This window comes from Pectinophora gossypiella, chromosome Z (genome assembly GCF_024362695.1).
Source record: "Pectinophora gossypiella chromosome Z, ilPecGoss1.1, whole genome shotgun sequence".
Classification (NCBI taxonomy): Eukaryota; Metazoa; Arthropoda; class Insecta; order Lepidoptera; family Gelechiidae; genus Pectinophora; species Pectinophora gossypiella.
In genome coordinates this window covers 8,614,053-8,628,389 of record NC_065433.1, presented here as the reverse complement: position 1 = coordinate 8,628,389, position 14,337 = coordinate 8,614,053, and the positions used below count along the sequence as shown (strand labels likewise).

At 38.3% G+C, this 14,337-nt stretch overlaps 1 protein-coding gene across 9 annotated transcripts in view; it reads right to left on the bottom strand.

Moving 5' to 3' along the window:
- LOC126380503 (period circadian protein) overlaps window positions 1-14,337 on the bottom strand; it is a 50,660-nt gene that overhangs the window by 24,027 nt on the left and 12,296 nt on the right. For 7 of the 9 annotated variants that reach the window (XM_050029949.1, XM_050029955.1, XM_050029957.1 and 4 more), the window contains 12 exons: window positions 10,603-10,718; window positions 10,129-10,212; window positions 9,440-9,603; window positions 7,939-8,051; window positions 7,590-7,664; window positions 6,523-6,654; window positions 5,486-5,561; window positions 3,322-3,525; window positions 2,860-3,088; window positions 2,533-2,644; window positions 2,318-2,437; window positions 1,844-1,996 (listed from right to left, as the gene is read on the bottom strand). In XM_050029949.1, the coding sequence (XP_049885906.1) occupies window positions 1,844-1,996; window positions 2,318-2,437; window positions 2,533-2,644; window positions 2,860-3,088; window positions 3,322-3,525; window positions 5,486-5,561; window positions 6,523-6,654; window positions 7,590-7,664; window positions 7,939-8,051; window positions 9,440-9,603; window positions 10,129-10,212; window positions 10,603-10,691 (1,551 nt within the window). In that variant the 5' untranslated portion in view covers window positions 10,692-10,718. The remainder of the gene's footprint in view (window positions 1-1,843; window positions 1,997-2,317; window positions 2,438-2,532; window positions 2,645-2,859; window positions 3,089-3,321; window positions 3,526-5,485; window positions 5,562-6,522; window positions 6,655-7,589; window positions 7,665-7,938; window positions 8,052-9,439; window positions 9,604-10,128; window positions 10,213-10,602; window positions 10,719-14,337) is intronic. The other 2 variants (XM_050029953.1, XM_050029956.1) reach the window with 2 other exon arrangements.

Below are 14,337 nucleotides of genomic sequence, written 5' to 3'. Positions count from 1 at the left end.
TCTCGCTTCTGAGCCATGTCTACAAGTTGTTTTCGAGGGTCATTACGAATCGTCTCGCTTGCAGGTTTGACGACTTCCAGCCTCCCGAACAAGCCGGTTTCCGAAAAGGCTTTAGCACCATAGACCACATCCATACGCTGCGGCAGGTTATACAGAAGACCGAAGAGTATAATCTGCCACTTTGCTTGGCGTTTGTGGACTATGAGAAAGCCTTTGATTCGATCGAGACCTGGGCTGTGTTGCAGTCTCTTCAGAGGTGCCAAGTGGATCATAGGTACATCGAAGTGCTAAGGGACCTCTACCAATATGCCACTATGTCAGTTCGAGTACAGAACCAGAGCTCTAATCCGATCCAACTGCAGCGAGGAGTGAGACAGGGAGATGTCATCTCTCCGAAACTGTTCACTGCTGCATTGGAGGATATTTTTAAGCTTCTGGACTGGAAAGGATTTGGCATCAACATCAATGGCGAGTACCTGACGCACCTTCGATTTGCCGATGATATAGTCCTAATGGCTGAGACCCTGGAAGACCTGAACACCATGCTCGAGCATCTCAGTAACGCATCCCAACGAGTGGGTCTTAGCATGAACATGGCAAAGACAAAAATTATGTCCAACGACCATGTCGCACCCACTCCAGTTCAGGTTGGGAACGTTACACTCGAAGTTGTAGACCAGTACATTTACCTAGGACAAATAATCCAGTTAGGTAAGTCCAACTTCGAGAAAGAGATCTCTCGTCGGATCCAACTCGGATGGGCAGCGTTCGGGAAGCTGCGGAATATCTTCTCGTCCAGAATACCTCAGTGTCTCAAGACGAAAGTCTTTGACCAGTGCGTGTTGCCAGTGATGACCTACGGCAGTGAGACGTGGCCGCTTACTATGGGTCTCGTGAGGAGGCTCGGTGTCGCTCAGCGGGCAATGGAGAGAGCTATGCTCGGTATTTCCCTGCTGGATCGAATCAGAAATGAGGAGATCCGCAGGAGAACTAAAGCCACCGACATAGCTCGGAGAATTGCAAAGCTGAAGTGGCAGTGGGCAGGACACATAGCGAGGAGAACCGATGGCCGATGGGGCGGAAAGGTTCTGGAGTGGCGACCACGTGTCGGACGACGCTCAGTGGGTAGGCCCGCTACAAGGTGGACCGACGATCTGGTGAAGGTCGCGGGAAGCCGCTGGATGCGGGCAGCGCAGGACCGATCGTCGTGGAGATCCTTGGGGGAGGCCTATGCCCAGCAGTGGGCGTCATACGGCTGATGATGATGATGATGATGTATAGAAATACAATAAGAAATAATACTACGTATAGAACGGCACCTCTCCGCTCCCCACCAGCGGCTCAGCTAGGTTTACTTCACCCCCATTCGGTCTTGAATAGTATGACGTCAGACATCACACACGCAGATGCGCGTGTACGATAACGAATTGAAGTAGTGTCTGTGTAAAACGAGGTGTTTACTATGAAATGTCTGGGATGTAGTATGGGAAAAAATGACAGAAAAAAACTGAAGATTCAGTTAGGCCAACCGCTTTTTAGACGTATTTTCGTTCAAATTCACATCGTATATAATATAATAGACATATGAATACTTGTCTACTACTACCACCTTGCAACCAGTGTGTTCACTCGTATAGTACTTGGATGGGGACTGTTCCTGCGAATTCGTACATATTCAGACGGGGCGAAAATAAAAATCTTGTCTAAAGTATGAACTCGCGCAGTAACAGTGTTTTGTTTTGGACAGGACAGCGTTCGTCGGATCATATAATAATAAGGAACAACTCCAGACCCCAAGTACCCTCGCCGTACTTTGCTTAGCTCTGTTGATCATTGGACTTACATAGTAGCTATTTTCAGGGTCCTGTATCTCCAGACGGAGCTCTTCTTCCATTTTAGGCTGCTGCTCCTCCATGAGGCTCTCCATAAATGACGCCAAGTCTTGGCACCGCTTGGTCATCTGCTGCTTGGCCGCTTCTGCTGGCTTTGTCAGCACCTACAAACATTATTATTAGATCATCTTATTATTATTAGTAGATTACACAATTTGAATACAAGTTCAAGATATGCAAAGGCATGTGAAATTAGTCCACCATCCCACAGGGGTTGATAGAGGGGAAGTCTATAAAAATACTTAAAAACGATTATATCCTTATGTTACTATAGTGCGAACTTTATAAATTGAGTCGTAGGATTACAAACGACAATAATAATAACTTGACTTACGCAATACCAACGTCACTATAAAGATTATTTAACTTCAAACCCGAAACATCATTCACATCGGCCACACTATAGGAATAGTTGTTATTCTCACCTCATTCATAATTAGTACGATGCTTTCTCTAAGCTTGGCGATCCTGTTTTTTTCTTCCTCTGATATCTTCTGCACTTTGTCAGCATCAGGTGTTTGGAACACATCGGGATTGTTTGGGCCCTAAACAGAAAAAAACATGTCAAATAAATATTTTATTCAAAGTTACAAAGCTTATTTCATACAGAACAGGGAACAAGAAAATGATCAATATTTACCTCAATAATATGATGCTTCCCAATGACGAACTCAAGCTTCCTTGACCACGGGTTGATAAACGACGACCATTCTGTCTCCACTTTTATGAAGTCTCCGTTTTGAGCCAGAATTCTGTATAACAGAATTATTATAAACATAAAGCAGAACCCAAAACAGAGGGTTTACAAACATCTCCAACCCGCGGTAGAGCAGCGTGGTTGAGTGTGCTCCGTACCTTCTTCGGTTGACTATAGGGAGGTTTAATATAAGTTGTATATCAATAGCTTCAGCCTATAAGTGGGAAATAATACTTTTTATATTTTTATGTTGCTAACAAAAATACGCACCTATAAGGTTTGGACCGCGGCAGACCTCCTTCCTTGACAATAGTCTCATAGATCAGTCGAAGATACGGCAGGTCGTCAGGGTGGTACAACTGCAGGGCGTCCTTGTCCGCTAGGTCATGCGGTAGGTAACCTAGGTACGGCACTGACTCGGGGTCAATATATTCCAAGTTGCCGTTCGCCGCGTGTCGAATCACGAAAGGTACAGGCTCCTTTATTAACTCGTTGGGCGCTAAAAGGTTCAAGTTCAAGGAAAAATAAAGTTATTTAGTGTTTTTTGTAAAAATCAGGTGATGAAATAATAAAACAATGGCGAAAGGAAATAAAGAGCACGTTTTTTCCCAAAAAGGACTTATAACAAAATTTCATTCGCACCATTGAATCGCGTGGGTAAGGGGTTTCTACAGGCTATGGACGTCACGCAAGAAATCTTTACAAATTAAACAAAGGAAACGTGAAACTTACTTTTGAATGCCGAGAAGAAAGGTGTGGCTTGTACGACGAGGTATATGACTTTTCCTTCTTCATCTGCGATTTTTTTGAACGACAATTTAAGAAAGAAAGGCATGTAGGCAAGCACTCGTTCCTTGACTCCAAAGCCCGTAGACAAGTTCCTGTACCTCCTGATGCGACACACCATGGTATAAACAGCGTTTTGTATGGCAGGAGCTACAAAATTAAACTTGGTTAAACTTTTAAGAAACAAAATTAAACATGTATTAATCCCCTATTCATACACAAGGTCCCGAGCCATGCACTAGGTACGCGTCAGTCATTCACTTCTGGGGGAAACTATGTAAAATCTTTTAGAGAGCCCCATTCCGCTGGTGGGTTGAGCAGCGGCCCCAAAGGCGGAAAAAATATAAGAAAACGATACAAGCTAGGATGAAACGGTCTACGGCAAAATTATTTATTGATTAATTGCCTACAAATAAGTACTCTATTTTGATACGAATTTTAGTTTCCAAGCTATGATACATCTATCGATCCACCCAGCTCCATACAATGTGTTTGAAGATGAACGCATTAAGAACTTTGTCTTCGGTACCCAAATGTCCCAATTTCAGCGTCTGCGGCACGGATTCTATCGAGGGTCAATAGCTTTTATCTCAACACGTCATACTTTTAGATATATCCCGACAAACAATTATTTTAAAAAGCTATAAGCTATTGGTCCATATCAACCAGCTTTAGTTTAGCAAAGCCAGATGGCTTCTGTTGGCTTGAAAACTCTTGTGAATGGATATCTACTAGCCCAAACACCTCCACCAACCCGCAATGGCCATGCTCCAAGAATTAATGTAGTGAAATAACTATAATAAGGCTGCCTTTCGGGACTGCAGTACAGTGTAGAGCGGAAACTCATAAGCGTTTGAGTTAAATATCATGAATTTATATTGAATTTGATATAATAAATATGCTGCCACGAAAAGTAGCCTTAAAAAAATTACAGTGTTAATGTGTTAGTAAATTTCTCAACTACTTCTATCTTGTTTTAGTAACAAATATTCCAGGGCCTCCAAAATTATACCGTATGGCAGTAATTGTTTATAGCACATTATTGTCATGTAGTAAATACCCTTTTGGGGCATAGGTTAGTTTATATAAATAAACCCCTTTGCAAAAGAACGGGCACCTTCGATTTTAGATTGATTAAAAAGTCCATTTAAAAAGGACATAATTATATAGGTTATCATTAATGTGCACAACACATTCACAACTAACTAGTTAACTGCACGAGGTCACATTTGATTTATTAATCTGTGCTGTTTATAATGTAATGAATAAAGCCTTATTTATTATTTTTTCTTATTTTGGTTTTTCTTTCTCTGGACAAATTTGATTTTTGTAACGTCCTAAAATAATTTTTCTTTCTATATTCGTACTCAGAGAATCTTTTGATGTGAAGTAGTTATCTACCATAATCAATAGCGCCCGTTTGATTTTTTTAAAGAGGTCTATTATTACTAATCAATCATGCCGCTCTTGAGGATTCAATTGTCAGCAAAAATCCGCAAAAAAACTATGCTCGTCATAAATACCGAAGTATAAGTTGTTATAAATGCCGAAGTAAAAAATAAATTGGTAAATTTTGAATTTCATTATTCTGAAGAGAATGCTAGGTATATATTTTTTTAAGTCATCCTTCTCAAATTAGATAATTATATTTCGTTACGTCAAAATTAGTTTAATTATTATAACATTTTAATTCTACAATTACAAAATTTAAGCAATAACTTTAAATTGGCATTATTATTGTCATCCTAGCATTCACTTAATCCATCCATGTGCCAATTATTTCCTATTTCATCAATTGAATATCCAAGAAACTAGGTGCAAAAAATCCATTGAAACAATGAGATTTAGATAAGCACACAAACACGCGAGCCCGAGGACGTTCAATGTCGCTGTGCTTCTGGGTAACAAGGGAGAGACGACCCGGGCGTACTCGGTGACTTGTTGTCCCCGAGAGCGACAGACGCGGACCAGGGGGTACTCGCTTGTTTGTACGCCACAACAAGTCTATGTTACAATCATCAAACTACCATCCCTGAATGCTAATCATTGTCAGGTCATGCAACAACCAAATACAATGAGTGAATTGGCACAATGGATTCATCCGATTTACCTTCTTCTAGCGTACCATTTACATTTTTCGGGACAGCCAAACCATTTGTTATGTGCGACGCGAAAGTGTTCCGGTCCTGAAAATGATTTTATTATGCTCATTTGTTTCAAATTCAACTTATTAAAATATAAAATGTTTTATAGTCAATACTATGAATCTTTCTTTCCAGTGCGAAAAGAGTGTTCTTGCATACAGTGAGGAAAAGAGCGTTTTTTATTTTGTGAGACAAAGTAGCTTTTTAATTTTATACTCGGTTTTTCCTATAGGGGAAGACAATGGATATTATTTATTGAAATTTATGTTTATAAATTAAACTATTCCTTTTTAAAAAACCTAATATATATAATAAAGCTGTTCATATAAAATGATACTTAAAATGTTAAAGTACGTATTTTATGAATACCATTAAACTTAAACAACAACAAAATAGTGCGAATCAAAAATCAATTGTTTTGTTTTAACATTAAATTGTTTACATTTTGGTAATATATGGCGCACAATGAGTGCAACCAGTTATGAGGACACTTGTCTAACTCTCAAAGAGTATTGTAATGCTAAAATATATATTTAACTTTCCTCGCTGGTAGAAGTGAAAATTTGTATGTTTCACACGAGAGCAAATTGTTTTTATGTCTCGTGGCTTTATGTCAATCACTGTAACAGTAGTCTATTTTCGAATTGCTCGTGATTGAAAGTCGCCAGATAAACTTATCTTTGCCCTCATGTTGAACAAATTACTATTTAATTAGTTTAAGTACGTGTAACAATAACTCCAATACTACTTAAATGTAAATCTTGCTATATAGTAGAATCAAGTAGGCTAGATAAGAGAAGATATATTTGTAGTACTTAAGCACAAATGTTAATATAAATGTCTAAAAATATAGATTCACATTTTATGGGTAATATAAGTAAATAGAGTGACTGGTAACCCGAAATGTGATAAGATTTTATAATTAAATAAGTTATGCATAAATATTATATGACTCAAAAAAATATTGTTACTTAAACGCTTCGGAATCGTAAGCTATTCTCACCCTGGGATGTATAAAGTCAATAAAAGATCGGCCAATCCACATCTCTTTAGGGAAACCCAATGTGGCAGTCAGCGATGCGGTGGTGTACATAACCACACCATCTTCCATGGAGATTACACAGGAAAATCCATCCTGTAATGAAATACACCTATACGTCAGCTTCTAAGCACGCTCTTCTCAATTAACGAAAGATAAGTTTGGTGTTGAATAAATACACTGTTATACACTGTAAACACTGTTTAGAAGTGAAGAAGCTGAAGACGAAAAATAAACCAAAGAAATAACAGACTGCGATATAGTATAAAGCAAGAGATAATTTACGAACGACATAGATAAGAAATGGAATAACGTAAGAGATATAATTAAAACTAGTGCAGAGGAATAGTTAAAGAAATAGATAATAGTTCCCAAAATAAAATGGTCACAGGAATAAATAATAGATGTAATGTTAGAAAGGAGGTAATACCGAAATAAAATCGATGATAAAAGTATTAAAGAATATGAGTACCGCCATATTGAATGAAGCAGAACATATAGAAATAAAAAACAAAAAGATAGTAGAAGGTTGGAAGAGCTACTTGGAAAAACTATATGAAAGGGCAGGACTGCAAGAGGAAGATATTGAGAAAGAAACTGAAGTAGAGCAGGATAACTTAAGACCAACAATATAAGATATTAAGAAAATAATTTGAAAAAAAATTTGATTTTTGATAATTTGATTTTGAAAAAAGTGGTGGAAAGAGTTGAAGAAAAAGAACCGTAATAGAGACGTTAGAGAACCGGAGAGGAAATATGATTAGCCATCTGATACGACACGATTCATTTATAAAGAACATCATAGAAAGAAAAAAGAGAGAAAGGGGTAGATCTAAGAGAACATTTGAAACATAAACATGAAACAAATAGAAGAGAAGGTGCAGGTCGTGTCATATCAGGAAGTGAAGGGTTGGGCGGAAAGGAGAGGAACGGCGATTACTACCGACAAGAGCGCATCTCTTAAATAATGAGAAACATATTTACAACAGTTTCAAATACACGAGTATATATAAATATGTAAAGTAACTTACAGCAGCGCAAGGGATAGCGGTTCTAGAAGTGGCGAAATTCGTAGAAGTATAATGCGCGGTGTTACCGGAACTCCCCTGAAATTAGTCTCAATTACAATTATAAAGGTAAAATCTTAAAATTATATTTTAAATATCAAAAAAGCACTACACGAATATCGAATTTCTGGTTTCAATGCCCTACTCTTCCTATGCTTAAGACCAGACGTAGCAATATTACATTTAAAGATTAAATGGTATATACCCCAGGCACCTCCGTAATGAAGGTTTACTTCCAATCGGCTTGGGACTGGCCTGACATCACTCCCAGTGCCAATAAGCGAATTAAAATAAAAAGTGTCAAAGTACTCACATCTCTTTGCAATGATCTCACCTCATCCTTAATACTGCTTCTGTCAGGAGATATATCCATAAGCTCTGACCCCTTTTCCACCTCGTCCTGCGGAGGCGGAGTCGTGCGAGCAACTGCATGACAAAATTACAGACGGAAGATAAACATGAACCTACAATTTCGAAAGCGTATTTCATACTATCTGAAAAGGAATGTTATGACTACCACATAGTTACGTACCGTAAACATTTAGGGAAAGTCATGTAGTATCCGAATTTACAAATACTTTACCTTGAGTTTAATGTCTACCCTGTGCCATGTGTGCGCAGTTCCTAAAAAGAATTAATAGTGGGAGCATGTGATATAAACCGACAAGGAGTTCGAGTCTCCGCAGTCCTTCTGTAATGATAATAATTAGTTTAATACCTTCGTGCGCTGAGGCCTTACACTGTTGTCGAAACATCGCGTGTTACGTCACCAATGTATGCGCAAGCATTCTCAATAAATACTAATGTATTACAATTACTCAAAATTTTAAATTCTAAGCACTTTAAAAAGATTTAACTTTTTTAATTATCGAGAGAAATATTTCAAATATTGATTGAAGGTACGGTTAAAATATATATTTATTTAATTTTCTTTTTTATTTATTTTTTAATTATGATAACAAAATAACTAAATCACAGTATGAATATCAACCGTTTTAAAGTGCATATCTATGTAATTCGATCAAATTGTCTGCAACTTTTTAACAACTTTTTAAACTTTATAAGTATTATACATCTTTTATATTCATATAAATCCCATTATCAATCGATTAACAATCAATTTTGCAATCATTTAAACACATTTGTGTGTACCATCTCATGTAGAATCAGTATCAATATGTTATAGTGTACATAATTAATGTAAGTTAGCACTTTATTCTTACTCTCCGCAAAGTGCAATATTAAGGTAATAATTTTCCAATCTTTCTAACGTTCGTCTCTAACAAATTAACGTATTCCCTATACTCCAAAAGTATTCGTCAATTATAATTTTGAATGTTAAAAGTACCGGGAAAACATACCCAAATAACCTCTTATTTTTGGGTTTGCTTGTTGTTGCCTTAACAAGACGGATATCAGTCCAGGCTGTCAGTTCGTCCCTTTCCATGTTTTCAACGGTTGTACGTACTCGGTTGAAATATTCACGGTACATTACGTATATTATATTGTGATCGTGGCGTAATTACTAACAATGTAAATAAATAAATAGTACATTGTTTTAAAATAAACATTGTTTTATAATTTGTTTTTGTTTTTAAATAAGTAGTGTTTAAAATATATATGAATAAATTAAATTAAAGATCTACGGCATGAAACTGCCCATCAAAAAAGACTCTCCCATTACTTACCAAAGATAACAAAATCTTATGATTGGTTCTATAATTCATTTTCACTTTGATCGATCGGAAGATTACCTTTACGGTCGTTTACGGAAGTTGTGGGGTTATAAATTGTATCATGTATGCGAGACCCACCATTGCAGGTTTCATCGCTGACCTCCTCAGCCACGGACGGCTCATCATGGGGCCTCTCCTCGGACTCTGCTGGGTCCTCGGTTATTTGCTCCACGTGAATTTGCTTCTTTTTCTTTCCATCTTTCTCTTTTATCCGTTTCTCTGCCGGCTGCCCGCTGTTATCACTACAAAGCAACCAAACTTTACATTTGCACCCAAGGTTTCGCGGCCTCAAATATATCCCACCCGCGCCTGTGCATAAGAAATCTGAAATCTCGAATAGTTGAAGTTAAGTAAAGACGCGTACGCACGCCACAGTTAACGCGGCACGCTAATTCGACAGTCTGAAGGATAAAGCCTCGGGCGCACACAGCGCGCAAGTGCGTAAGGGTCCTTGTTTCGTTCTTTTTGAGATTGAAACATACAGCCCTATAATTCATTACAATGTTATATACATCGCATCGCATATACATACCTATATAGGTATGTATATGCGATACAAATAATACGGATAAATACATGTATACTTGTATATTTAAAGACATTTGTATGATTTGATCGTGCCATACCGCTAATTGACACGCAGCAAACCCGATGACGCAACCCCGTGTGCGCCATTGCGGCGCGTAATGGGATAGAGCTTGATAGTCCTGGGAAGTTTATTGAAAATTATCTTTATTTTCTTATTAGCATAAACATTACGCCCTCACCTGTATGCCAGCGGCTTGCCGCAATATCCACTGCTCCCGCTCCCACTTGAATTGCTGCCAGAGCGCGTCGACTTGGAGCTAAGGCTAAGAATAAAGCATCAGATAGAATTTTGCACATAAAAAGCTACCGTTCGACTCGCAGTTGTAAATTTTTGGTATAATTTAGAGAAGCCACACTAAATTGAACTTTATTTACACTGACCATTCAGTGAAATCAACATCGAACCTGATAGGACAGTTGCTTCCTTTTATCTTCTACAACATCCTCCAATCTATGCCAGAGGGCATGTTGTTTTGTAGCAGGCAATCATTGCACGAATCAACATGGTAAAATAACGTCTGCTCTAAATCGTGGGTATCTTTACATTTCAAATAAAACAGAAGCTAGATGATTTTTTTTTAATTCACTTTGAGTGAAATCTATAAGGGAAGTGTTTATAAAGCAGGATAGGAATAAAATTATAGTCCTCTTACCTCCTCCTCGAATGACTGTTACTACAGCTGTTAGAATAGGCAGAATCCGATATCTTCGCATTTTTCTCCGAGTCATCAAGATTATCCATGACAATTGCTTGTTATAGTAGTGTAAACTGAAAAGAAATAAACCTTTAGTGAGGATTCGTAATTGTTCGTAACACAATGAAACTAAAAACGTCTAATAGATTCTTAGTATATAGTTGTTATAGTCATTGTGGTATTGGATTTGTAAATAATGTAGTTAGTAGAAATGGTCCCATCGGATCATTATTATTATTTTTTTAATATACCTGTATATTGTCGGACTTTGTGGCCATTTTTGCTACCTATGTATGTTGGCATAATTAACTGCATGATTATGAACAAGTAATTTGGTTCCTATAGGTACCTACACTAAATAGTTTCGAAAATATACCCATCGATAAATTAGCAGTTCAAGGTGACTAAACATGGACGCTCCACAGATATAGACTGGGTAGATATGTACCCAGGATAGAGTTAGTATGAAGACGTCGAGATTCGAGAGATGACGACTACGGCGGCGTCGGTTAAGTCAAGTGGATAATTGAGTCACGTTGCGATTTCAGTGGCACGAAGCGAGCGATAGTAATTGTATGTATTTATGCGCACAGCAGAATTTGAAGCCTATTCCTGCAAAAGTACGCATTTAGCGCTCTCGGGGCAGCGCGCGATATACTACGCGTGGACGCAGTGTTAGTGACCTCGCTATGACCTCGTCAGCGACTGTACAGGTGCGGAAAAAAGTATGTTTTCAAACACTCGCGTTCTAAAAAATATAAAAGAAGAAAATATATCTCTGAAATTCTTCCGAACTGTTGTTTATTAGCCGTGGTCGTAATTAAACTGGACAGGACAGATTGGCAGGAGGCGTAGGTAGTTTGTTCATCTGATGAATATACAGCAGACTATCCGAATTGGGATATAATCGTGAGCTTATGTTATGTGTTAAGTTGCAATAAAGATTGTTTGTATTGTAATGCATTTTTATTTCCAATATATTTCTGCCTGGCAATGCAGGACGGAAGGGACAAGTCGCAGGGACTGTAACCTGGAACCTGACAGAGGGCAGCAGTCAGTACTATTCAGAGGCGGAGGACAGGAGTCCTAGTCATCATCACCAGCCCATTAACGTCCCCACTGCAGGGGCACGGGCCTTCCCTATGGATGGATAGGGAGATCGGGCCTTAAACCACCACGCGGGCCTAGTGCGGATTGGTGGTTATTAACGACTGCTAATGCAGCCTGGACCAACGGCTTAACGTGCCTTCCGAAGCATGGAGAAGCTAGAGATGAAATCTTATTTTTTTTATGGTCACCCATCCTAAGACCGGCCTTTGCGAAAGTTGCTTAACTTCAACAATCGCAGACCGAGCGCGTTTTCCGCTGCGCCACCGAGCTCCTCAACCTCCTAGTATGGCTTTGTAATAGGCTACTCTGGGTGCCATCCCACTTGCGTCAGACAGAGTACTGCGGGGCGGAAGGCAAGAGGGAAACCACTTATTTTTCCCTAAAAAAGTAGCAATCATGCTACACTGACAAGAGCGTGGCTCTTAAATTTCTGCCTAAGTGTAGAAATCTGCAAATTGTGCTTAGCATAAATATCACATTTCATTGGTGAGAACCAAGTTTATGAAATACTACATAACAACAGCAACGTGTTAAATAACATTGTTAAAAGTCCAAACTAAATTTTCTAAAGTACTTTTTCGTTGTTGAGTTAAGCTAAGAGAGTAGGTAATTAACGTAATACCTATTAAGAAATTTATTCTTGGATGTAGGTAGTTCAAAAGAACACTTTTTTATAAGTCGTATCCGTAGTTTTAACGAAGTGGGAAGAGCCATACTCATCAATAATAAATGCCACAGCGACTCGTGGTGTTTGTCCTTAGTTGGATATGATGAATCATTATAGTGTATTGCTGGTGGTAAATACGAGCCGGTACACGAACCATGTCAGGAGCATTTACGCGGCTCAATAATAACCAGGGCAGGTGTGGTGGGTTGCAGACCCACAACCCGCAAGACAGCAGATAATATTCATAAGACACTGCGTTCGGACTATTATAAAGAATTAAGTACTTATACCAAAGTGTGTGTAGGCCCTTGCTACATATTGAAGTACTCCCCAAGCCCAGTGATCCATCCCCATTTATGTATAATAAATATGTTACTTTGCCCACCCCAGTAGGGATTACAGGTACGGAGTGGCTAGTTCTATAGACGTGCGTTGCAAAATATAGGTATCTGACGCTCACGTGCAAGATTCGATTCACGACGTGCGATCGCTTTTATTCATTTTCTCTCTATCGCTCACGATTGCGCAACGTACCTATAACCCTTGGAACACCCAACCGTGTTGATGGAAAAAACTAATTGCTATTCGAAAGGAAGTGATAAGCGATCCAATTAGGATAGAAACAGGATAGAGGGTAATTATCCGTCCATTTCCTTTCCCTACGTCGGATTAAAAAATGACATTTCCTTAACCCCAATGTTTACTTTACTAAAATTACATTCAAAAGAAGCTGGATAAAGTAACGAAGCCCACAAAAGTTTTCTAAACTTTGTTACGCGGCTGCCTTTTGATTTTCATTGTGAGTTTTGTGAAAGGAATTTGTAAAAATTACCTGTTTATTAGTGTAAAAGAAATAAAGAGAAACATATCTATATTAAGTATTGGTGGTCGCAATAACTACACTCAATATACTCAAAAATAGGAAAGTATATTACTACAGAACACGATCAAAATTGACTTGGCACCCTAGCGTCTGTAGCACTTTTTGACTCATACCTACTGAAGGATAGACCAATAATTTTATTCCATTGCATTTCCTTCAAATATGTCGAGAAAAAGTTATGGCCACCAGAAGTTACCTTACAATTACCCAGATAAAGCTTAGATAATAGCCCATTACCTAATTGAGTACTTTTCCTGAAAGTTTACTTTTCGTTACGTTTCTTATTTGTCAATAAATTCGCCATAATAACACATACTTAATGTGTGAGTATTTCAACTGGCTAACTACCAATTATGGTTCTTTAGATACCTTTTATAGGTACCTTTTAAATTCCCTTAAGCTTTATTTATTTGTTTTCTATTGCTCACGTTTGCGCATCGTACCTGTAACCCTCGGAACGCCCAACAATATTGATTAAATACATAACATAGCAAACGCTTTATTGCACACACAGGACATAAACAAAACAATTCTAATTGCTTTAAGTTATTAATTTTAAAGTCTCGTTGCGGTAGGTACGGCACCCTAAAAACAAAACAAAGCATGGTTTCTTCTCAAACATTGTTCTATTTACGAATGTGACATTTAAAATTACCTGTTTCTGACTCTGAAGTCGTAAAATTCCAAATATAGAGTTCATAAGTTTTAATACTGGGATTGTTAAGGGGTCGGGACCCGCCTACACAGTCCACGTGAATATAAGATTAACTCAGCCAGGTCCCCTTAGAATATAGTCAATAATTATACCTCTCTGGGACTAAACCCGTGACTCGTGGGTAAGCTGTTATTTTTGGATATCAAGGAGGTTTTTCACACTTAACTACCACGATTTGAAATTCAAGGAACTTCTTTCGTAATAGAAATACCAAAACGCAATGTGATAATGTGTATGTCTAGCGTTTACCGCCTACAATTAACACCACTAATGTCACCTGTATCGATCTCTTACGCATAAGGTTTCCCGTCTTTTATT